This window comes from Lampris incognitus, chromosome 8 (genome assembly GCF_029633865.1).
Source record: "Lampris incognitus isolate fLamInc1 chromosome 8, fLamInc1.hap2, whole genome shotgun sequence".
NCBI lineage: Eukaryota > Metazoa > Chordata > Actinopteri > Lampriformes > Lampridae > Lampris > Lampris incognitus.
The window spans coordinates 30538793-30561497 of record NC_079218.1 but is presented as its reverse complement, the minus strand read 5'-3'; the positions used below and the strand labels follow the sequence as shown (position 1 = coordinate 30561497).

Sequence of the window (22705 nt, the reverse complement as noted above, 5' to 3'; positions counted from 1 at the left end):
CCGTGTAAGACACGTCAGGCTCGGGTTGGCCAAAAGGTCGCGTCGGGAACGTCGGACCGGAGACACACGCCCACCTGTCATCCCTAGTTAGCATAATTAGCATATTAGCCGTGTGAAGAAGTCGAAAAAGTGCAACCTCGCACTTTTTCCACACTCCGCTCGTATGCGGAGGAACCGAGTAACGTCGGCTACCATCATCCCGCGGCGCGCTCATCCTTACCTTGCAGGGAAACGGCAGAGTTGACGCAACTTTCTCCATGGCCAGGTTTCTGATGCTCGGGGTGAGAGGGCCTCGGCAGGTCGGACAGCAGCTCAGCTTTTGGCGACACTGGTTGCAAACCAAATGACCGGCCTGGCATTGCAGAATGGGCGGCAGGACGTAGTCAAAACAAACTGGGCACTCAAACAGCGCCGTAAGTTCTGACGGTTGTCCGGGCAGGTTCGCCGCGGGCAACGATACCGCGGAGGAAGGGGCAGCAGACCCCGACCCGGCCACGGCTCCTACCCCGGCGGCTGCCGCGGCTGCCGCTGCTGCGGCGGCGGCGGCGGCGGCCGCGGCTGCGGCGGCACCACCACCACCTCCGGATCCTCCGTGCTTTCCTCCGCCTGCTTTCCCGGCCCCGAGTCCTCCGCTTCCACCTCCGGCCGAGGACGGACGACTCATCGCAATAAGCTCAAAGCCCTTCCTAATGCCGTTAAACTACTGTGTATACAGTACGCACTCCGGCAGTGGCATTTACTACCACTCTCAATAGCGTCTCCAAGCCCCCGGGGACACAACATGGCGGCTGCCTGTTTGTATGTCTGCGTAATGCACTCATTGGATAGAACGTCAGAGATTGACAGGCTCAACGCCAATCAGAAACCAGAATTATTTTATTACGTAATTGTAGTGCGTAGACAGCAAGTCTCATATAAATTAAAGTAGGGGAAAACCTTCGGTGAGTAGAATTTGTCAATCTTGAATCACAGGTTTTAATGTAAATCTTAAAACAAATTCCAGTGTTTTCTACATTTGTTCACAAGAAAATCACCTACAAAAGTCAATAAAAAAATAAAGCTGTAGCATAGAGATGGAAACATCTTTTTGGAACTTTCTCTCATATCTCAAAATTATTGTTCAATGTTTACCAGAATCATGAGTGCAAATGGTGTTCAACACACTATTTGATTATATACAGTGTGCACATGTAAATCATGTTTACTTTAGACAAGACGTCAGTTCTTTTATGAAGGTCAGATGAAAAATTTCTGATTGAACGATACCAATCAAATCAATCTTTGTGTAGCACTGCCTAAAATAAACCCTTTTTTATCATTCAGCAAAGTGATGTCATTTTTTTTCCTCTCCCTGGAACTAGTGAAGTTATATTTAGAGCATCCATCCATTATCTGAACCGCTTATCCTGCCCTCAGGGTCGCGGGGATGCTGGAGCCTATTCCAGCAGTCATTGGGCGGCAGGTGGGGAGACACCCTGAACAGGCCGCCAGGCCATCACAGGGCCGAGACACACACACACACACACACACACACACACACACACACACACACACACACACACACACACACACACACACACACACACACGCACACACACACACACACACACACACGGGGAGAACATGCAAACTCCACACAGAGGATGACCCACCAAGGTTGGACTACCCCGGGGCTCAAACCCAGTCAAGATTAAAAGTGTCCCTGATGATAATGCTACAGCAAAGTTATAATGCCAGCAGACAACATTACATTGCATTACCCCAGGTTTAGTCTCACTTCACTGGTTAGTTTCTGCCTGTCTATCTGAAACAATCCCCGTGCATTATACCAGAACATCCACTGTACCTAATAATGCGAAATTTTATATATTACTAAATACTAAATTATTTTATATATGTCGGCCCTGTGTGATGGCCTTGGCGGCCTGTCGAGGGTGTCTCCCCACCTGCCGCCCAATGACTGCTGGGATAGGCTCCAGCATCCCCACGACCCTGAGAGCAGGATAAGCGGTTTGGATAATGGCTGGATGGATATATATATATAATAGTTTAAAAACAGTTTTAACATATCATTGTCAAAAATAGATCTAAGCACAATGTACTGTATATTGTATACATGCATATTCTGTCATGTCCAACTACCTCATGTACTATATAAATTAACCCGTTAACATATCTATCCCAGCCTCTTTGTACTCTGCACCGCTGCACTATTGTCTTCCTGTTACCACATCATTGTTGTTGTTTATTGTTCTTTTTATAATATACTTTTTTACATACATCTCTATCTGTACATAATAGTTAAATGTTTATGTTTATCTTGTTGTCTTTGTTTTAGCTGTATGTCTATTAAGTGCAAGTACATGGAGAGCAATGGTGGAACTGGAGTCAGATTCCCTGTAGGCCTACACATAGGCCTGAATCAAACCCGAATCAGTTTATTTCCGTTTATTTGTAGGCCTGTAGGCCTGTAGGCCAGTTTGTTTGTATCCCTGTAGGCCAAATAAACTGATTTGGATTTGGATTCTGTCTGTCTGTCTGTCTCCCCTGAATATTGCCTCAACTGAGAGAAGGCTCATATCCCCCTATCACTGTGCCTTTGTTTAGCCTTTTCTTGTGCAGCCTTGTTTCTGTGGTTGTCCTGTTAAATTCACCACAGTATCTAAGGGCAGATAGTTGCATCTCCTTGTGCATATCAATGTTTCCCTTGGAGATATTTTTTTTCCGGTTAGGTGGAAAGGCTGCTGAATCCACATTAACACAAAGCTGCATAACTCTCTTTGTTGCACAACTAAATTCTTAACACTTCAATGTACCCTAATCAAGTGTAAATTTGACTTTAAATTTGCTCATGCCCATTTAATAATAATAATGATAATAACAATAATGAAAAGACATCACTGTTATATGGCACTTTTCTAAGTACCCAAAGAGACAAAAATTTTTTTAAATAGACCCTGTTTTTTTCTCTTGTTTGTTTGTTTGTTTTTACTTTACATCACTATGTAAAATATAATTGGTAATATTATTAGTATTAATAAACAGTAGTAGTGGTAGTAGTATGCCTTTTCACCTCTTCTGGTGATGATGTTCGTGGCTAGCATAACAAAGTGCAACTTGGGTCCAGAGGTCATCCAGATTGGCGACTGTGTGGGTAATGATAGTAGAAGTAGTCAAACTCTTAAAAGCATCCCTCACTGAGACGTAACTCCTCTTGCTCAGACACTTTCAGAATCAGAATCAGCGGCTCCCCATTCAGAATATGTTGCAGTTGCCTGACGTTGTTGGTGAACTGGAGGGTTAAGGAGGTGGGCTTGTGATTAGAGGTTTGCGAACCCAAGTCCCCAGCGTGGTTGGTTAGGTTGGCAAATATTACCGAAATATTACCCCTGGCAAATATTACCGAGGAGTGATGGTGTAAGGCACTTTGCCCCCAGTAAGTGTTCCAGTGGAGCTGTTTACTCCCTGAGAGCAGTAAACTGTAATTGTAGTGGGTGGGCCACAGTGGCATACAGTAAAGCATTGCAGATTACTGGGATTACTGGGCAGTGGTGGAAAAGAACATGTCAACTCAATAAACTTCTCCCTTAGAAATGAAGTAAAACAAATGGAAAATAATCAAATGAATAAATAACAGGTTTACAGGCTGTCGAACTCACCTCTTTAAAAATACATTCATGAGAAAAGGGGTGTGCACTTCAATGTGTCTTAATTACACATTTCTTTTTCACTGTTTAAGTATCAAGTTATGAAGTTATTTTTTCCTATCTCTTTGAAAACCATATAGTCTGGTGCCTCCCATGGGACGTGCCACCTCATATTTTGAAAAGCCAACAGTGATTTAAAATTATATAATGCATATTCAGTGTGTCAATTCATTTTAAGCATCTCCACTTGTGTTTATAAGAGAACTATGAGCTGTCAGTCATCAATATGCAAATGTTTTGATGGAAATATGGAAATACTGAGACAAACATGATCGATTTCAGATTTCAGATGTTTTGTTTGTATGTGAGATATAAACTCTAACTCTCTCTGTTGTTTATGTTTACATGGTAATAATAATGCACCATATGTAGAGCAGTGGCAGCACAGTGGCACAGTGGTTAGCATGGTTGCCTCACAGCAAGGAGGTCCTGGGTTTGAACCCGGGGTTGTCCAGCGTTGGGGTTCATTCCAGGTCATCCTCTGTGTGGAGTTTGTATCTGTCTGTGTGGGTTTCCTCTGGGTGTTCCAGTTACCTTACAGTCCAAAGACATGTAGGTCAGGAGAATCGGACATACTAAAATTGTCCCTAAGTGTGTTTGTGTCGGCCCTGTGATGGCCTTGCAGTCTGTCCAGGGTGTTTCCCCACCTGCCGCCCAAATGACTGCTGGCATAGGCTCCAGCATTCTGTGGCCCTGATTAGGATAAGCAGCTTGGATAATGGATGGATGGATGTACAGCAGTATGTATAACATTGTCTATATCGAGTGATATGCATAAACTATAGAGTGTTATTAGTTTGTTATTCAGAGTGATATTTATTGTCTACAGTCATACCAGGAGTAATATTGTCCAGTGCCTACATGCAGGATGATTTTACATTACGCCTTGCAAAATATGTTTGCACTCATGGATTTGTTGTTTGTGAGCTTTTGTCAGTATTTACTGTTACTGCAGTTTGTTAGCAATTTAAATGTGTCATCACTAATTCCCCTTAATTCCCTCTCACTAAATGTACTTGGGATTTATAACCGTATTTTGGGGTTTTAATGCTGCACAGGGTCTCTGACTGATCTTCAGTTTTATGAGTTTTATGAGCTGTGCTCTCTACCACAACTTTTCTCATAACCTCTCCCTCTCTTTGACACGCACACGCACACGCACACGCACACGCACACACACACACACACACACACACACACACACACACACACACACACACACACACACACACACACATATATGTGCACCTATCCTTATTAGGACATTGCATTGACTTCCATTCTTTGTGGACAGCCTAACCCAAACCCCAACCCTAACCTTAACAACAACCAATTCATGCCTAACCCTAACCTTAACCAGGATGTCAGAAATCACGTTTGGCTCTCTAGGACCAGGATCCCCATAAGGACTACTGTACTACATGAGGACTACTACAGACCAATCTCCAAATTGTCTTTTTTTTACCTAAGGTTCTGGAGAGAGTCATTTCATCTCAACTGATATCTTATCTAATAATGATTTTGTCAGTTTCCAGTCTGGTTTTACAGCACTTCATAGTACCGAGACAGCTCTATTTAAGGTCACTAATGACATACCGCTGACTGCAGACAGAGGTGAATGCTCGATTTTAATTCTTTTAGACTTGAGTGCTGCCTTTGACACCGTCGATCACTACATCCTCTTATATTGCTTGGAGACTTGGGTAGGCATCAACGGCTCGGTTCTTAGTTATGTTATTACCTCTCCAACAGAACTTTTTCTGTTGCTCTGGGTAACCCTACTGCCTCGATGGCTCAGTCAAGTTGTGGTGTCCCTCAAGGTTCAGTTCTTGTCCCCCATCTGTTTTTTTATACACACGCTGCCTCTTGGCCAGGTTATTCAAAATTAAATCACAATGTGTTTTACCATTTTTATACTGATGACACTCGGTTATACATGCCACTAAAACCCACAGATCTCAACGCCCTAGCAAATCTCACAACTTGCCTTTCTGACATTAAATCCTGGATGTCTGAAATTTTTATTAAATTTTATGATGACAAGTCCAAGGTCATTCTGCTCAGTCCCCCAAATTCCATCAGCCCTTTTGGTACTAATCTTGGTGGTCTGTCAAGTAGTCTTAAGCAGGCTGCTATGAATCTTGGGGTAGTGTATAATGCTAACCTTGGTTTTGATAATCAAACCAAACATGTTGTTCAGTCATGCTTTCTCTAGCTCAAGGTAATCTCTAAAATTAGGTCATTTTTATCAATTCATGAGCTACAAAAAGTTGTACATAGTTTTATCTATTCTCGGCTTGATTATTGCAATGATCTTTACTCAGGTATCAGCAAGGGCTCCCTCCACTGTCTCCAGTTGGTAAAAAAACACCGCTGATTCACTCATTATCAGGACAAAGAGGCATGACCATATCACTCCCGTGATTGCTTCCCTACACTGGCTCCCTGTTATATTTCAAATTGATTTTAAGAAAAGAAAGAAGAAAGAAAGCCACTTCATTTTGTCATTGTATTCTTGAATTGTATTATTATAACGAATTTGTTCTCTGCATTTAACCCATCCTATTGTATAGCTGCAGTGCCCGGAGACCAACTCCAGTTCTTCTTTCCATTGCCTTAGTCATTAGCACAGGCGTGTCTTTTTGATGGATGGGGGGAACTAGAGCACCCGAAGGAAACCCACTTAGACACGGGGAGAACATGCAAACTCCACACAGAAAGGACCTGGGATTGCCTGGGGCTCAAACCCAGAACCTTCTTGCTGTGAGGCAATGGCGCTAACCACTTGGCCACCATACCAACCCCCACACACATTTTAGAATCTTATTGCTCAATTTTAAGGCCTTAAACGCTCTTGCGCCTACATACATTTCGAATTTATTGGCCTGGTATATGCCCTCTCGACTATTAAATGGAGTCCTGCTGGTTATTCCCAGGTCATTGCTTGTCACAAAGGGTGATTGGACTTTTGCTGTTAGCGCCTCCACACTATGGAACTCTCTTCCTGTTGAACTAAGACAAACCAAGTCTCTAGGTTCTTTTAAATCTCGTCTTAAAACTTTTCTCTTTATGGAATCTTTTAAAAATTTGTTTTTATTTATTTATACTAGTTTTAGTTTTAGTCTTACTTATTTTTGCAATTGTTTCATTTAACAAATTGCTCTCTTCCCTTTTGCTCTTATTTTATGGTGTTGTTAGTGCTCTTTATTTTATTCGCTTACACTTTTTTTCTGTTTTGTATTTCATTTTGAAGCACTTTGTAACCTTAAATGCTATATAATTAAAGTAAAGTTTATTCCTATGGAGACATGAGGATCCCAATGTCTCCGGGAGGAGCAGTATCTCTGTTGTTTCTCCTCTTGCCAAACATGAACTTGGAGTGGAATCAGGGTTCTGCAACGCCGTGTTGAAACCTCCTGTCTTTATCAGCAGGCTAAAGTTTAATTGCTGAGTGCAGGGAAAGGTAAGTGAGTCAAAAGTGCCACGAGGCAATACCTCAGCTTCACAACTCTCTATGGAATCCCATCACCGCTGCTCTCATTCGCGCGCGCGCGCGCACACACACACACACGCACACACACACACAGTGGCTACAGTGAAAATGTCTGTACTGTAGCACCACCTGCAGGTTATTGACATTGGTTCCTACACCCAGTGACGTGCTGTACACACATTTTCAGTCAAAAATGCATTTTTGATTTTAATTTCTATAGCTATCTTCAGGGTTGATTTTAAAAACACAGCAGGAAGCCATAGTCTTATGGTTGTGTGTAGGGCATAAGGCAGGGTAAGCTTTCGCTCCCTGAATTGCTCAGTGTGAGATACAGATCCTTTAACAGCTTACCAGATGAAGCTTGGCACTAACGCTGGCAGGGTTAGGGGTTCTGTTCCCTGGGTAACAAGGTTGGTGGAGCATGCACTAACACATTCATAGTATGAGACTCCATTCCCTACTTCCATCCTCCATGATGTAAATGTAATCTGATTTTTTTTTTTTACTTAGCCATCCACCAAGTGAGAGAGGTCGTAACCTCCTCCTCTCAAATCAGTAGCATATTAAAACACATTAAAGTTATATTGTTTGTAATATTTACACTGTTGACAATTAATACTGACATCAATGCTGGTATGTATCTCTGTCTGTCAATCTCCTTCAGATCAGATTGTTATTGTGTTAAAAAGAAAAGAAAAGGACAAAAAGTGCACCCATGGTGTGGAGTTGTGTGGTAATAGAGTTCCGCTGGAAAAAGAAAATCAGTGACTACTTTGTCAGAATGACTCCCAGGCACAAGTTATAGAGGCCAAGATGACTAGTAAACCGAACCGGAATAGAAAGTCATTTTTGCCCAGCTTTTTAATTCCAAAGCAAATGAATCCATGGTGTTTTATTTATGCTGAATATCATATTCTTGACTAACCGGTTAAAACTGCCCAGTGTTTTGACCATCAGCACTGTGATGAACCGTGATTATAGGACTTTAGTTTGCTGACTGACAATTCTATCCGCGCAAAAAACACAAGGCCATCTGTGTTTTTTGGAGACACTGATGGGAATGGATTTGGCAAATCTACAATTTGGGGGAGAAAAAATGAATTACACTTAGGCATTAACCAGGACACTTTATCTTAAGCAGATGTAATAGTGGTCAGTGTAGAAGTGTAAAATGTCTTGATGGTAATCATGACAGAATAATGGTTCAGTTTGTAGAATATGATAGAGCATTATGGTACACCAAAAACATTTGTATACCATATACAAGTTTATACAACACTGTACCATCATCATGTAGTTGTGATTGAAGGACAGCATTTGGCAAACCTAAGTCCTGGCTTTTAATAGAGGGTGGCACTCTCGCCTTATACTGCCTTGGTAGACGCTGTTTGTCACGTGAAGATTTGTTGTCCCTGAATAACTATCTCAATTGCTCATTGGCAGCATTTACTATGTTTTTCATGGTTGTATTACATATGGTAGTAGTTTGGCTCTCCACCAGACATAGGCTTTATTTTCTCCTCTCTTGTACATATATACTGTAACGAATTCAGGGGGTAGCCGGGAACCGCCGCAGCGCGAACCCAGGTTTTTCCCACCACGGGCGACTACGTTAACCAGTCGACTAAAGAGTCCGACCCGTTAACCAGTGGCGGCTGGTGCTAGCAATTTTTTTGGGGGGGGGGGGCGATTTATTGTCCTTTTTATAACTCTGTGACTGCGTGGACATTAAAGCAGCTGTCAGGTGTGCTGCGCTAAGGTAAATGCCCCCCCCCCCCAAAAAAAATTGTTAGGCGCCACTGTCGTTAGCCAAGGGCTAGCGAGTCTATTTATCTGTGCACGTTATACTACCCCTCCTTCGGGAAGCGCGTCCCCGCACTTCAGCATATCAGCTCCCTCGCGCCTCTGGGCGCATGCGCTTCCGATGGCCTCACTGTCTCACCATCCCACTTCACGTTAACCAGTCCGACTGGGTAATAGTCACCCATGGTGCGGGGTTGGTGCAGGAGATACGGGTTCGCGTCCTGGCTGTGGCGGTTCCCGGGCTGCCCCCCCTGAATTAGCCACATTGGTGTCAGAAGTGAGATGGTGAGACCGTGAGGCCATCGGAAGCGCGTGCGCCCAGAGGCGTCAGGGAGCTGATATGCTGAAGCGCGGGGTCGTGCTTCCCGAAGGAGGGGGGTAGTGTAACGTGCACGGACAAATAGACTAGCTAGCCCTTGGCTAATGCGTCGGACCCTTTAGTCGACTGGTTAACGTAGTCACCCGTGGTGTGAGAGACCCGGGTTCGCGTTCCGGCTGCCCCCCCCCCCGAATTCGCTACAATACATGTTCTGTCCTCAGTGTGTGTGTGACTGTACACAAATCGACAGAAAGCTAACAGGCTTCAAGAAAAAGTCAGACGCTGTAGTAAAGTTGAATGCTCTTTACTGTTCTCATGAAACGATTTTTGTAAAACTGAAATGATACAGAAGGATAGCACCAATTACTGAATGCTATTTAAACATCAGCATACATCCACAGACATAAAATAATGTAAACGACAACCACAGTTATAACATACACATACTATATTCAAATACGACTACTACAATAGGATACACCATAGCTACTCATAGCTAGTGTAACCCAGTTAAAACATGTGGTTATAAGGGGTGATGCTATAGTATAAATAGTGTTAAAACATTTAAATAAGGTTTAGTTTAAAAGGGTTTAAGAAGGTTAAAATCATTTTGAAAAGTGTGATGTGTTTTTGTTTATTAAAGAGTATAATGTTCTCCTGGAAACTGTCTAAACCAGCATGTACGGGGGTTAATGACATGCTGCAGGAGTACAGGTCGGGGAGGTGTTTCGGCACGAGCGAGAGAGGGGAGAGACGGTGGACAACGGAGCCGCAAGGTAGCGGCGAGTGAGCGCCATACAGATAACTTCCGTGTTGTATGTTAAGTTTAGAGTGCACAAACCATTGTGTAATTTATATTTTAGGATTGTTTACACAACAGTCGGGGTGAGAGTATAAATTATATTGTAGCGAATTCGGGGGACAACGCAACCACAGAAATTGCCGCGGCCGGGTAGCGAACCCGTACCACCTGCACTTTAGGAGACATCGCTAACCACTCGACTAAAGGTTCAGACCCGCGAGCCAGCGGCCAGCGTGTCTTTTTATCCATGCACGTTACAATATATTGTCGGAACGTGAGGAATTTCTACCCGAAATTCAAAGACCGTTTAGGTGTGTGCTACTGCTAATGCTAAGCGCTCGACGTGTAGCATAGAGTCTTCATTACCCGTGAACGGACATTTGCTAGCTTAAGTTTAACTTGCTCAGTTGAACTGTTGGAGGGGTGAGCTGCTGCTTCCACCACCAGAGGGCAGAGCAGAGACCTGGGAAGAGGTTTGGAGCAACCAGGGCTTCACTCAGCGTGTTTCTGGCGACGCGGGAGAGAAGATAGACATCAGACGGTGACTGTGCGAGATGCCAACCTGCTGCTAAACCTGCAACCGTGACGGCTGAAGAAAGACAAACCAGGAACATTGTCTCAGGTACCACACTTGTTCTTTTGCTCAAGGAGGAGCGAAGGGGCCATTAAGTTTTGGGCCACAACGATCACAAGCACCGAACCAGGCCTGCAACTTAATATTTTGTTTTAACATAATTTTGGTTTTGCCGGCTTTAGGGACAGTATCCAGGTTTGTGTGTGTGTGTGTGTGTGTGTGTGTGTGTGTGTGTGTGTGTGTGTGTGTGTGTGTGTGTGTGTGTGTGTGTGTGTGTGTGTGTGTGTGTGTGTGTGTGTGTGGGCCCACGAATTATACTGGTTGAATTTAAATGACATTGAGATTGGTTAATTGTGATTTTCTAGGAGAATCAATTTTGGTGTTAAAGTGTAGTGTTTTGTTATGCACGTACAATATTGAAAAACTTTAAGAGGGTTTTCCTGAAGAAAGGGAAATTTCAGTTTGAAGAACATTTCTATTATTATTTTACTTTTTCATTTTAAATCAAAACTCATTATTTAGTTAATTAAATAATTGAGACTTATTTTTCTATAAAACCTGAGTTGTGTGATTTTATTATACTTACCTGCTTAGAGGGGATGATTTCATATTGAAGGAGACATACAGACACATTTGGTTAGAAATCTTTATTTAAACCATAACTTTAAAGGTAGCTTTAAAGGTAATTTCATAATAGGTAGGTTTAAAAAACTGCAGGTGTGTACTGTAAAAAGGGATCCAGGACAATAATTAAAACAGTTAATCAAGGTTAAAATTTATTAAAAGAACCCAAAAGCCCTGCCCTTATTAATATAACCGTTGAGGGGAGTGCTACATAAAATGCAGGCACCGCTGGGATAGTCTTGGATTTCTCAGTTAAACTAAGTCAAAGTACAAAGCTAATTTACAGTGTTAAAATGGAAAGAACTGAATTAGTGTCAGAGCTAAAGAGCTGGTACCGTGGTGAGGGTCTGGATGAGACTCATGCGCTGATGACCATCATCCCAGAAGAAGTGGAGATCAGTGAAGTTGAAGAAACCCTTCAAACTCTCAAATGTTTAGGATGGGTGTGTGTCCGTGGGAGGAATTTCAGTGCAAGACTAAACCGACGGATGGTCTTGTGTGAGAGCAGAGAGACTGTTAAGGAGGAGACTGTTCCTCCTGAAGTTGTGCCTACTGATGATGGAGAGGCGTGGCCTATTATCATCATAGGAGAGGCGCAGGCAGCCGCTGAAGAGTTTAATACTAAACTAAAAGGGTTGCTGCAGGCTGAAGGAAAGACAATGGAGGACCTTAAATCATTATTACCCAGTGCACCCCCGCCCACTAGTTCCACTGAATCCATCCTTCGTGCCGTCAGAGATTTGTTGGACAAGACAACAAAACCAGCTGATGGTGGGAGTTATTGTCGACTACGCATGTTCTCAGGAGCCCTACCAACCCCACTAGGTGAGGAACCCTTTGACCATTGGCTAGAACAAGCATGGCTTATGGTGGAGGAGACTGAATGCTCTGATAGAGAGAAAAGACGCAGATTAATGGGAAGCTTGAAAGGGCCTGCGCTAGAAATCATAAAGGCAGTGCGGCACACCAACCCTGATGCCAGCCCAAAGGAGTGCTTGGAAGCCATCGAAAGTACCTTTGGAAGTGCTGAGTCTGGAGATGATCTCTACTTCGCATTCCGATTGATGCAACAGCAAAAAGGAGAGAAGTTATCAGATTTCCTCAGACGTCTAGAGCGGTCTCTAGCTAAGGTGATTCAAAGAAGTGGCCTCCCTGCTAGCTACATGGATAGAGCCCGATTGGAGCAACTGCTGAGGGGTGCTACAGCCTCAGACTTGATGCTGATCCAGCTGCGCTTGAGAGAAAGAAAGGCAGCGCCCCCAAACTTTCTGCAGCTTTTGACTGAGATTCGTGCTGAGGAAGAGTACGAAGCTTCTAGGAAGAAGCTCAGTGCCTCAGTACACCAAGTACATGCTAATCCAGAAGTGTGTATAAGGCAAGCTGAAATCCAGAGCTTAAAAGCTGAAATAAAAGAGCTTAAGTCAATGGTTGCCTCAGTAGTGACCAAATCAGCCCATGTCAAAGATGATTACATAGAGGATACACCCAGGAGTACACCACCTGGCCCAGAGAACCGCCAGGACACCGAGCTGGCTGCCTTGAAAAAACAACTGAAATGACTAAAACAGAAAGCTAACAACAAGATGTCTGAGCAAGATGCTACAGTTGCAGTTTCGACCATGGAGGCTTCTAAACAGGTCTCCAACCCCCCCCCCCCCCAAAGGAGCACCAAAACGGTCAGAGGAGAATTTCAGCTATCGGTGTGGTGAGAATGGACATTTTGCTACAAAGTGCCACAATCCTGAGAATCAAGCTAAAGTTATCCAGAAGCTAACCCATGCTTTGAAGGTGACAAAAGACAAACAGCAGTCTGGCGATGCCACAACCCATAAAGTTAACTGTGAGGTCAAGAAAAGTGCGGTTACCACGCCAGGGCCTGCTGGCATCCCTGAAGGCTTGATTGGCCCACCCAGCATCGTGCCAGTGAAGGTGAATGGACATGGTTGTGATGCCTTGTTTGATAGTGGCTCTCAGGTCACCATTATCTTCGAGTCTTGGTATCAAACTCACCTGTCTGATGTCCCAATACGCCCAGTTTCTGGTCTAGCCCTGTGGGGGCTAAGTGAATCTGAGCTCAGCTACCCCTACCTTGGGTATGTAGTGGTCGACTTTGAATATCCGGCGAAAGTTGCAGGTGCGGATCAGACTGTGACAGCCCTTGCTCTTATCTGTCCCAAGCCTCAAACCGCCGACCAGACTCCTGTCATTGTTGGGACTAATGCCAGTCACATCCGATGTCTCGTGCAGCAATGTAAATGGCACTGACATCACCCAGACACTGGGGATACAAGTATGTTACAGAGATACAGAGCTAACACCACCCAGCACTGCAGCAGCCCTTGAAGAGGAGGAGGATATTGGCTGTGTGACATGGCAAGGCCCCGGCCCACTGACTCTACCTTCTGGTGGTGACTGTAGTGCAATCTGCACAATGTTGCGAATTCGGGGGGCAGTCTGGCAGACCGTCGCCACAGCCGGGACGTGAACCCATGTCTCCCACTCTGCAGGCGACAACGTTAACCAGTCGACTAAAGGGTCCAACCCGTCAGCCAGTGGCCGACGTGTCTACTTATCCATGCACGTTACACTACCCCCCTCCTTCGGGAAGCACGTCCCCATGCTTAAGCATATCAACTCCTTCATGCCTCTGGGCGCATACACTTCCAATGGCCTTACGGTCTCACCATCCCACTTCTGACACCAATGTAGTGAATTCAGGGGGCAGTCTGGGAGACCATCGCCACAGCCGGGACACGAACTCGTGTCTCCCACTCCGCAAGCGACAACGTTAACCAGTCAACTAAAGGGTCCGACCTGTCAGCCAGTGGCCAACATGTCTACTTATCCATGCACGTTATACTAGTTTAACATTGGCAGTATTCACATGTAGATAAACTGAATATTAAAGTAACATAACAGAATACATTGCATGACACTTGTGTACCATTATAATTAACTGTAAACGTAAATATAACTTTTAAGCGATGCTTTCCCAAGGCACAAACAGAGGAAGGAAAGGATAAGGTAGCTGGAGCTGCAAGCTGACTGCATGGTAACAACTAAAGTGTTTCCTGATCAGACTGTGTCATGTGACTAAATCAACCAATGAAAACGGTCGTAGGAATTAAACAAGAACATAATGAATTACTCCCAAATGACCACTAGGAGGGAGAAAAGTATTAAACGAGATGCAAAGTTCTTACAAAACATGACACTCCCCTCTGGTATTGATTAAATACCACTATCTGAATAACTTGAGCGTGTCTGAACAACAGCAGGAACTAAATTCAGTCCATTTCCTCAGCACTCTTGAGAAGGATCGTCTCAGAAACAGGTCTTAGGAAGGTCCTTGCTGATCCAGATCTTGTGACCTTAAGTTCGATCTTCCTGACTTTTCCATCCTGGTCGGGAAATGTCTTTGTGACCAGAGCCATGGGCCGCTCGTTCCACTTCACCTGGTTATCCTTAAGTAGGACCAGGTCACCGTTCTTAATATTAGGCCGTATGCCCTGCCACTTGATATGCCTTTCCATTGTAGGGAGGTACTTGCATCTCCATCTGTTCCAAAAGGTCTTGGCCAGATGCTGCACCTGTCTCCACTGCTGGCGGTGGAGGTCTTTGCTGTCGAAGGTTCCCAGAGGAGGAGGGTAAGTACACACCTTTTGTGTCAGGAGTGTAGCAGGGGTCAGGAGAAAGGGCGACTCTAAGTCTGAAAAGATATGTGCGAGTGGCCTGGCAGATTGCTGTGATCTCTGCCATTAAGGTAGACAACACCTCATGAGTGAGGCGTGAAGGACTGGTTTGCATAAGCATGGAGTTGAGTATCCATCTGGAGATGCCAATCATTTGCTCCCAAACTCCTCCCCTGTGGGAGGAATGAGGAGGATTAAATACCCATGAGCAACCTTCTTCACCTAGGTACTTCCTCACGCTGGGCTCTTTAGGATCAGTGAGGAGTATATGAACTCCTTGCAGGCACCTGTAAAGTTGGTTCTGCAGTCGGAACGGATTTGCTTAGCACTTCCCTGCAGAGCAAAGAATTGCCGCAAGACATTGATGAAACTTGATGTGTCCATTGCCTAGATCAGCTCTATGTGGACGGAACATATGCTCATGCAGGTGAAAAGTACAGCCCACCTTTTGCTGTTAGCCTGACCTCCGTGGACTCATCTTGCGGTACATTCCAAGGGCCGGACACATCAAGTCAGAGGTAGTTGAAGGGTGGTTCTGTGCTCAGATGATTGGAGGGTAGATCTGCCATCTTCTGTTCAACAGTTCTCCCACGAAGTTTGTTACATGTAACACATTTGCGGAGAATACTGCTGATACATTTCTTGGCCCCAATGATCCAGAATCCTGCTGTGTGGACAGACCCTTCTGTGAAGACACGACCTTGGTGCTTGACCTTTTCATGGTAATGCCTCACAAGTAGTGTTGCAATATGGCTGCGGCCTGGGATGATGAGAGGGAACTTTTCTTTTGTGTTGAGTGCCGCGTGGTTGAGCCTCCCTCCTATTCTCAGAAGGCCCTCTTCATCCACACAGGGGTTCAGCTTTCTCAACAGACTGTCTTTTAAGATGTTCTTTCCAGCAATCAAGCAGGTGAACTCTTTGCTGTAGGCTTCTCTTTGCACACACCTGACGACTAGTTTCTACTTTTGACAGTCCCTCTGCTGTGTGAGGCTTTTTGCATTGATGCCAGCCACTACAGATCTCATGCTTGGCTTTCGCTGCACTTCTTTGGGACTGAATGATGTCCGTCAGGGATGTTATGGCTCACACCAGAGACTTCCAGGATGAGAACCGTTCAAAGCGATGAGATACCAGACTAGATGGAGAAACAGAGAGAGTGGTGGCATGAGAATGCGCCTCAGTGACGGAATTTGGATCAATGAGTTCATATGACTCCTCTCCTGAAGTGGGCACTCCTTCAGGTAGGGACAAGAATGGGGGCCCTGTGAGCCATGTTGTGCTAGCTAGCTCAGTTGCAGGTACAGATCGAGTAGCATGATCTGCCAGATTCTGGGTGGTGCAGACGTAGTGCCACTGCTCGGGTTTGGCGAACTTCCTGATTCGCTGAACTCTGTTGGAAACATACACATAAAACAGTCTGGTCTAGTTATATATGTACCCCAATACGACCTTTCTGTCCGTGTAAAACGGCAATGTGTCTGCACTGACGTCCAATTCACTCTCTATCACCTCCGCCATTTCCACTGCCAACACAGCCGCACCCAGCTCCAACCTTGGGATAGTGTGGGCAGCCGAGGGCGCTAGTTTCGCCTTTCCCAGGACGAATCCCACGTGACACTCTCCATCACTGTCGATCACCGTGAGGTAAGCTACAGTGGCGATGGCCTTCACCGAGGCATCTGAGAAGATGTGGAGCTCTTTCCTTTGAGCGGTAGTAAGGGTGGTAGGTACGTAAGCTCTTGGACTCTTAAACTCACTCAGGTCTTGTAAGGAGTCTTTCCACACCCTCCATTCAGCTTCCTTTTCATCCGGAAGAGGGCTATCCCAGTCGAGGGCCTCAATGCTAGTGAGTTCTCGCAGCAGGAACTTCCCTTGAATAATGATCGGTGCGACAAGTCTGAGAGGGTCGAACAGGCTGTTCACCATGGGTAGAACGCCTTTATAGGTGAAGGGCTTCTCTTTAACTGCCACTCTGAAGGTGAGAATGTCATTTTTGAGATCCCAGCTGAGCTCTAAGCTGCATTGGATGAGGGCTGAATTGCCATCGAGGTCCAGGTTCTGCAGACCCTACGCATGATCTTCTGGTGGGAAGGCCTTCAAGACATCAGAGTGGTTCGACGCTATCTTATGGAGGTGTAGGTTGGAGGCAGCAAGCATCTCTTGTGTCCTTTTCAGCAGGTTGATGGCTTCAGCGGCTGATGGTAGTGACTTGAGGCTGTCATCAATGTAGAAGTCATGCTCAACAAAGTGTTTGGCCTCCATGCCATACTCACTTGCTCCATGTTGTGCTACGTGACGAAGACCATAGAAAGGTAATGCAGAATATGTGGATTTTCACCCTGTACTCAACAATCCCCTTGCTGGGTTCATTGTCCTTGAACCATAGGAACCGAAGAACGTTTCGGTGGTCTTCTCTGACAGTGAAGCTGTGAAACATCTGCTCGATGTCTGCTATCACAGCCACTGACTCTCTTCTAAAGTGCAGCAAGACTACAAGTAAACTATTGTTCAGATCCGGGCCGGTAAGCAGCACATTGTTCAGGGCGATGCCATGATACTAAGCACTGGAGTAAAAAATGACTCCGATCTGATTTGGCTTTTGAGGGTGGTACATGTCAAAGATGGGTAAGTACCACTGTTCTTCTCCCTCTTGCAGCAGTGGAGGTAATTCTGCCTGGTTGTGATCGAAGACCATTTGCATGAAGTTCACAAAGTGAGTTTTCATCTCAGGCTTTCTTTCTAAGGTGCGCCGCAGAGAAGTAAGACGACTAAGAACCTGTTCTTGATTGTTTGGGAGCCGTTGCCGAGGGGATCGAAATACAAGGGGCGTCACCCAGCTGTTGATGTCATCCATAACCATCTCTTTGTCCATAAGCTCCAGGAAAAGCCTGTCTTCGATGGAGGGGCCCACCTTGTCGTTATCATTGGTTCTCTCAAAGATTGTGCTGCTGAGGCTGCAGTCATCGAGGACTGGGGTGTCATGTGCAAGGCCATGAAGGGAGGTGTAGTGTTCTGCTTTGGTGCTAAACCTCTCCTTGACTTGAAGATGATTGGGGCACAGAGTGAGGTGAGATGGACGTCCATTTTCAAGCACATTGGTCCGAAATGAAGTCACAGCCACTGGCTTGTGGACTGAGCCCAAGCAGATGTTGCATTGCTCTCTGACTCGTGAACTTGAAGACTGTCGCGTCCCAGAAGTAGGAGTATCTGTGTGGTATCCTGTGAGCTATGGACTTCAGGTGAGTGTGATGCTGTGCAGCCGCTGGAATTGGAATCTCCGACCGGTCATCTGGCATGTGATTGCACTCAATAAGTGTGGGGAGCCTCACACTTGTTGTTCCATCCAATGATTCTGCCATGAACCCTGTGACCCTTCTCCCAGATGTTTCAGTGACCCCTGAACATGTGCAGAGAGATTGTGGCGAGTTTGACCCTTTAATTTGGAAGAGGTCAAAAGAATTCGGACCTGGCCAGCGATCTGTTGCTCTGATCATCCAGAATGGCATAGACTTTTGTGGCTTTGTCTGGGCGTGCCTTAGGATAGACCTTCACCACGCAGATCTTAGAACAGGATCTAGGCTCTCTACCTTTGTCACAGACCTCTGTGCACCTGGAGGTGACTGCTGGCTGAGGTGTCTCTCCTTTGCCCTCCCCGCCATGCTCTGAGGAGGGGTCTCTCATGTCCCATGGAGGGGGTCCAGGGTGAAGTGCTGCAATGTGGTGATCGCTCTCACATTCCCTGCACTTCAAAGCTGCCTCATAGTTCTTCGCCAGGTGAGTAATAGAAGAGCAACATCTAAAGCATATACCATTCTCTTTAAGAAAAGCCTTGCGCTCTTCAAGTGGCTTGCTCCGAAAAGTTTTACACTTTTTTAGAGGATGGGGTTTTCTGTGGATAGGCATTGTCTGTCAATGTCACCCCACTTGCCACTTGAACTGTTTGACTGAGGAGCTGATTGATGCGATGCGACTTCAGTCTTGGGAGTAGAGACATGACTTTTGATGTATCCTGAACTCCTTCCCACTCGTTCAGACTTCAGAGAACCTGCTGGAACTGTTCGATGGGGCTGTAGGGACTGTTGAGAGTGACGCTAGGGTAATTTTTTCTGTGTGCTTCACTACATATGAAGTCTGTAAAGTATGCAAACGGAGGAAAAGAAACATTGTGCTGCTCCTTATATTGAGAGCCTTGAGCTAACCACCTCTCTTGCAGACTGAGTGGCAACTTCTCAATGATAGGGTTGATACCCCTGGCGGTGTCCAGGTACGAGAGCCCAGGCAAGTAGCCCTCAGATTTGGCAGACTGTAACTCCATTAGCAGGTCTCCCAGCTCCCTGAGTTGTAAGGGGTCCTTGTGACTGATTTTAGGAAAGTTCTCTATTCTCTCAAAGAGAGCACTCTCTATAAACTCAGGGGAGCTGTAGCACTCCTCTAGGCGATCCCAAGCCATTCTTAAGCCTATGTCAGGGCTGGCAACATGCACAGAATGGATCCTTATGATGTGTTCCGAAGACTGATTTCCTAACCGCTTTGTTCAGAGGTCAAGCGCCTCGCTGGCACTTAAGTTTAGTCCTCCAGTGGTATTGCGGAATGAGGACTTCCATGCCCAATAATTTTCTGGGCAATCGTTGAATTTGATGAGGCCAGAATTCACAAGCTCTCGACATAACAAATACCTTACGATGTCATTCATACCAGTCCTGTCATCTGTACGCACAGTATGTGGCTGTAATGACGCTCTGTTGAAAGATGAAGAGTGCGGCTGAGCAGAGAGGTGGTGATCAAGGGGGTGGTGATGAAATGCTGGCATTGGCCTTTTAGGGAGCTGTGCTGCAGGAACATTGTTCTTGGATAAGAAGTGAGAAGCACTGCTGGGACCAGGGGCACGCCCCTGTATACCTGATTTGACATCTGTTTTGATGAGTGGTAACAGCGATGGCATATATGGTTCAAGTACTGGGGGCTTTACATCAATAAGATGTAGCTGGGAGTGGTGTTCAACATATTCGCGGGTGCGCTGAATGGCAACATGAACTGAATCGTGGTGACTCCTACTGCCCCCTCTACCATCAATCTCTGCTGCTGCCTCGAGAACTTCAGCTTCTGCTAAGGCTACTGCTACCTCTCTCTCGTGTTCCAAAGCTGATAACTCAGCTTCTATGTGTGCCTCTTTGACCTTCAAGTCAGCTACAAGATGAGCCTCTTCTATTTGAACGAAGGTGGTGCATGCACGGGCAGTTTCAACTTTAGCGCAAGCCCTGGCTGCAGCCATGCTAGCTGAAGAAGATTTAGACAAGGTGCATGAGGTGGAACGTTGTGATCTTGCTTCATGTGCAGTGTCCTGTTCTTTGACACCACCATCAGTGATGGACAATTTCTCCAGTCCAGCTTCATTAGTATGTGGCATCGTGAACTGCGGTCTTCCAAAGATATATGAGAAGAGGTGAATATGGAGGCCTTTGCATGTGTGGGAAGGTGTACTTGCATAGTACCCTATTTTCCTGATGCTGTGGTGTCCACCGTGAAGATGCTATTTTACTATTCTGTCCTCAGTGTGTGTGTGTGTGACTGTACACAAATCGACAGATAGCTAACAGGCTTCGAGAGAAAGTCAGACACTGGAGTAAAGTTGAATGCTCTTTACTGTTGTCATCTTTCTCATGAAACATTTTTTGTAAAACTGAAATGATACAGAAGGATAGCACCAATTACTGAATGCTATTTAAACATCATCATACATCCACATGAAATATGGATGAAATAATGTAAATGACAGCCACAGTTATAACATACACATACTATATTCAAATATTACTACTACAATAGGATACACCATAGCTACACATAGCTAGTTTAAAATTGGCAGTATTCACATGTAGATAAACTGAATATTAAAGTAACATAACAGAGCACATTGCATGACACTTGTGTACCATTATAATTAACTGTAAATGTAAATGTAACTTACAAGTGATGCTTTCCCAAGGCAAAAACAGGAATGAAAGGATAAGGTAGCTGGAGCTGCAAGCTGACCGCATGGCAAGTAACAACTAAAGCGTTTCCTTATCAGACCGTGTCATGTGACTAAATCAACCAATGAAAACGGTAGTAGGAATTAAACAAGAACATAACGAATTACTCCCAAATGACCACTAGGAGGGAGAAAAGTATTAAACTAGGTGCAAAGTTCTTACAGAACATGACAATACATGTATACATCACACACTGTCAACTAGTTGAAACCCCTGACTGACACTCTGACCCCCCATTGATCATATTCTCTCTCTCTCTCTCTCTCTCTCTCTCTCTCTCTCTCTCTCTCTCTCTCTCTCTCTCTCTCTCTCTCTCTCTCTCTCTCTCTCTCTCTCTCTCTCTCTCTCACGTGTGCGCGCGCACACAAACACTACCATACACACACACACACATACCATGTCTCTATATTTGTGGGGATCCCACATTGACTACATTCATTCCCTAGCCCTTAACCCTAACCTTAACCATCATAACTACATGCTTAAACTCAACCCATACCCTAACCTTAACCTAATCCTAATTCTAACTTTAACCCAAAAGCCAAGCCCTAACCCTAAAATAGGCCCTTTTCCTCATGGGGACCCATAAAATGTCCGTACAAGGTAATAATAAATTAGTCTTATATAGAGCTTTTCTAACACTCAAGGTTGCTTTACAATAAACGGGGTGAAACAAGACAACAGATAAACATAACACAGACATACAGGGGTGGAGGGGAAGGGGGGAGGGAGAAGCGGCAGCCACACATGATGACAGTAGTACTCTCCCACTTAAACAGATACAAAAGGACAAGGAAAACACACAACAACAGCACTGTACAACAGCACAAGGTAGGCGGTTTCAGGTTTTTTTAGCCTAATGGGGACATTTGGTCCCTAATTTGACAGAAAAACCTGGTACACACACACACACACACACACACACACACACACGCACACACACACACACAGTCAAAAATTAGCTATGCATCTGAGTATGCAACAATGGTTTTTTACATGACATTACATTACAGTCATTTAGCCGATGCTTTTATCCAAAGCGACTTACAATAAGTGCATTTAATGTAGGAAATCAGGAGAACTACTAGTCATCAGAGGTTATAAGTGCATCCTCTCTCTAAACAAGCATCTAAGAGCAAAACCAGTGCTAAAGTAAAAGCGCAAGAAATGTTTTTTTTTAAATGAGTGATTACCATAAGTGCTAAGAGCAAGTTTTTCTATTGTCCCTGTTAACAAACTTATATTTGTTATTGCCCCTGTTAAAAGCAAACAAACAAACAAACAAAATAATACATAATAAATAAAAATGCCTATTTTTAATAAAAAAATCTTTTTATTAATTTTCTCATGCATTAGTCACTTCACCAGATCTAAACAAACTGAAGAGATAACAAACAAAATCAAGAGTATAATATGTAGACTCTCGTCCCTGTTTGTAGTGTTCGCACGGTGATAGGAATGTACTGTGTCTCCACTCAGCCTTCATCTACTGGCTGTATGGAATATATACAAATACAGATGGAACTTCCTTTTGCAGACAGAACCCAGTAATGCAGTAACAATGGTAGAGACCAGAGGAAAGCTCTCTGGTCTTTACCATCTTTACCATAAGACACACAGTAACAACCATATCATATGAACACACTGACCAAATCCTAA

At 44.8% G+C, this 22705-nt stretch overlaps 2 protein-coding genes across 2 annotated transcripts in view; one reads left to right on the top strand and one right to left on the bottom strand.

The window, feature by feature from the left end:
* siah2l (seven in absentia homolog 2 (Drosophila)-like) overlaps positions 1 to 1206 on the bottom strand; it is a 59566-nt gene extending 58360 nt beyond the window's left edge. Inside the window, exon 1 of the mRNA XM_056284701.1 lies at positions 221 to 1206. Within this exon, the coding sequence (XP_056140676.1) occupies positions 221 to 664 (444 nt within the window). The 5' untranslated portion in view covers positions 665 to 1206. The remainder of the gene's footprint in view (positions 1 to 220) is intronic.
* Positions 1207 to 11615: 10409 nt separating this feature from the next.
* Positions 11616 to 12881, top strand: LOC130116348 (paraneoplastic antigen Ma2 homolog). The gene has a single exon (XM_056284266.1). It carries the CDS (start codon positions 11616 to 11618, stop codon positions 12879 to 12881), a length of 1266 nt encoding a protein of 421 aa, XP_056140241.1.
* The last annotated feature ends 9824 nt before the right edge of the window (positions 12882 to 22705 follow it).

Excerpts from the sequence above, each read along its gene's own strand:
- LOC130116348 (XM_056284266.1), top strand. The coding sequence starts at position 11,616 with ATGGAAAGAACTGAATTAGTGTCAGAGCTAAAGAGCTGGTACCGTGGT.